Here is a 1701-nt window from a genome sequence, read left to right as displayed (position 1 = left end):
AAAAAGACAAATACTGCATGATATAACTTCTTTGTAGAATCTAACAAATTTTTTAAAAAGTCCAACTCATAGAAACAGAGAACGGAATGGTGATTGCCAAACTCTGGGGGTGGAAGTGGTGGGACAAATATATATATATATGTATGGCTGGAAGAGTGCAAGAAGGTGGCGTATCCAACAGCCATTCTACCACTGTGGTTGATTACTTATCTGTCTGTCTAATCTTAAATGACTGTTCCCTTTCTGGTTCACTGATCATGGCTCTGCCATGCTCATTGGGGCAATAAATACCAGTCTGGACTGCTCAGCATGGAGTCCTCTGACTGTCTTGCCAGCCTAGAAGCCTCCTATCTCCATCCATAATTCATGAAGTTCCTTCTGATTTTGACCGTTACTCTGCTCCTGGCCCAGGTCACCCCAGGTAACCAGGATCTTTCCCGAGAGAGAGTGGGTCAGGGAACCTGCTGCATATTTAGGGAATTTCGGTGGCTCTAATAGTTTGGGCTGGGAGAATGGCCTTGGGCAGGGAGAATGGCCTTTGGATATCTCTCTAACCATATCTAGGATATCTCTCAAACTCAAAGGGGAAGTTTGAGTTCCCTGGTGCTGATTTTTCAGTGGTGTTAGTTGACCACTCTGACCTTCTCTATGGTTGGCTCTGGAGAAGTTGAACATGATGATGGTGAAGACAGGGTGGGTACTTGGAGGGGAGAGACTTGGATACAGAGTATGGAGGAAATGGGAGTTTTTCCAAAAACATTCCTTGGGATAATTTGAGTTTTGATCTATTGTTGCCTCTATGAAAACGGTTCCTTGATTTCTGATTGTTTGAGGATTCTGATTCTACTCTCTCAGGCATCCTCAATTTATCCGGGTTACTTTAGGTTGTACCAGAAAGCTGTTTCTAATTCTAATCTTGACCTGTTAAGACCAGTGAAAAGCTCTGGAATGTTGTGAAAAAGAGTCTTACAGATGGCGTGCTGCAGTCCATGGGGTCGCAAAGAGTCAGACACGACTGAGAGGATGAACAACAACAAAGAAGACTTGCAGATGTCCTGATGGATGTATTTCAGATTCCCATCCCTTTTCGTTGATATGGTCAGAGAGGGTACCCAAAAGTGAAGGGAAAAGATGGTTAATTGACACCTGGGCACCTGTGTGCATGCATGCTCGGTCACTTCAGTCATGTTCTGGGCACCTGCGTACCTTATAATGGGGGGAGATGAAACCCTACCTGGGTACCTTATAATATGGGAGAGATGAAACCCTGGAAACGGGGGCCCTCTTGCCTCCCCAAAGGGAGCTGGCTGGGGTGGGGAAATGGCCAAGTAGATCCCAGGTCACTGAGTGGGGAGAATTTTGGAACTGTGACTGGGGACACAAATGAGAAAAAAGAAAAGGGAGTGACTCTAATCTCTCTTAAACCTGGAGGATGCCTTATGAGGGCTTTTTCTTCACATGTCTCCTTATTTCCCTATAACTGTCTTTTCTGTTGGGCTTTGGCCTCCCCCTTCCCCAGCCTGCTGCTTATTTCTAGACTGATCCACCCCTCTCCTTTTCCTTTTAATTTCAGCCATGAAGTGTTGGAATATGTTGGGAAGATGCAGAGAAACGTGTGAACAGAATGAAGTGTTCTATATAATGTGCAAGAATTATGGTATGTGCTGTGTGTCTCCCAAGCACGTGCCTGTCAGAAACTGA

The 1701-nt window shown here is 45.1% G+C and overlaps 1 protein-coding gene across 1 annotated transcript; it reads left to right on the top strand.

Annotated features, from left to right (window-relative positions):
* The first annotated feature begins 366 nt into the window (after positions 1-366).
* DEFB121 (defensin beta 121) lies at positions 367-1701 on the top strand. The gene is made up of 2 exons (XM_043478636.1): positions 367-421; positions 1574-1701. Exons 1-2 carry the CDS (start codon positions 367-369, stop codon positions 1699-1701), a joined length of 183 nt encoding a protein of 60 aa, XP_043334571.1.

This window comes from Cervus canadensis, chromosome 10, assembly GCF_019320065.1.
Source record: "Cervus canadensis isolate Bull #8, Minnesota chromosome 10, ASM1932006v1, whole genome shotgun sequence".
Taxonomy (NCBI): domain Eukaryota; kingdom Metazoa; phylum Chordata; class Mammalia; order Artiodactyla; family Cervidae; genus Cervus; species Cervus canadensis.
Note: the sequence above shows the minus strand (reverse complement) of the source record. Positions and strands in the feature narration are given on the sequence as shown.

What these genes read in the sequence shown, in the direction of transcription:
- DEFB121 (XM_043478636.1), top strand. Translation starts at nt 367, where the DNA reads ATGAAGTTCCTTCTGATTTTGACCGTTACTCTGCTCCTGGCCCAGGTC. An exon ending in CCTGGCCCAGGTCACCCCAG is followed by an intron (nt 422 to 1,573) that starts GTAACCAGGATC and finishes TTTTAATTTCAG; the next exon opens with CCATGAAGTGTTGGAATATG.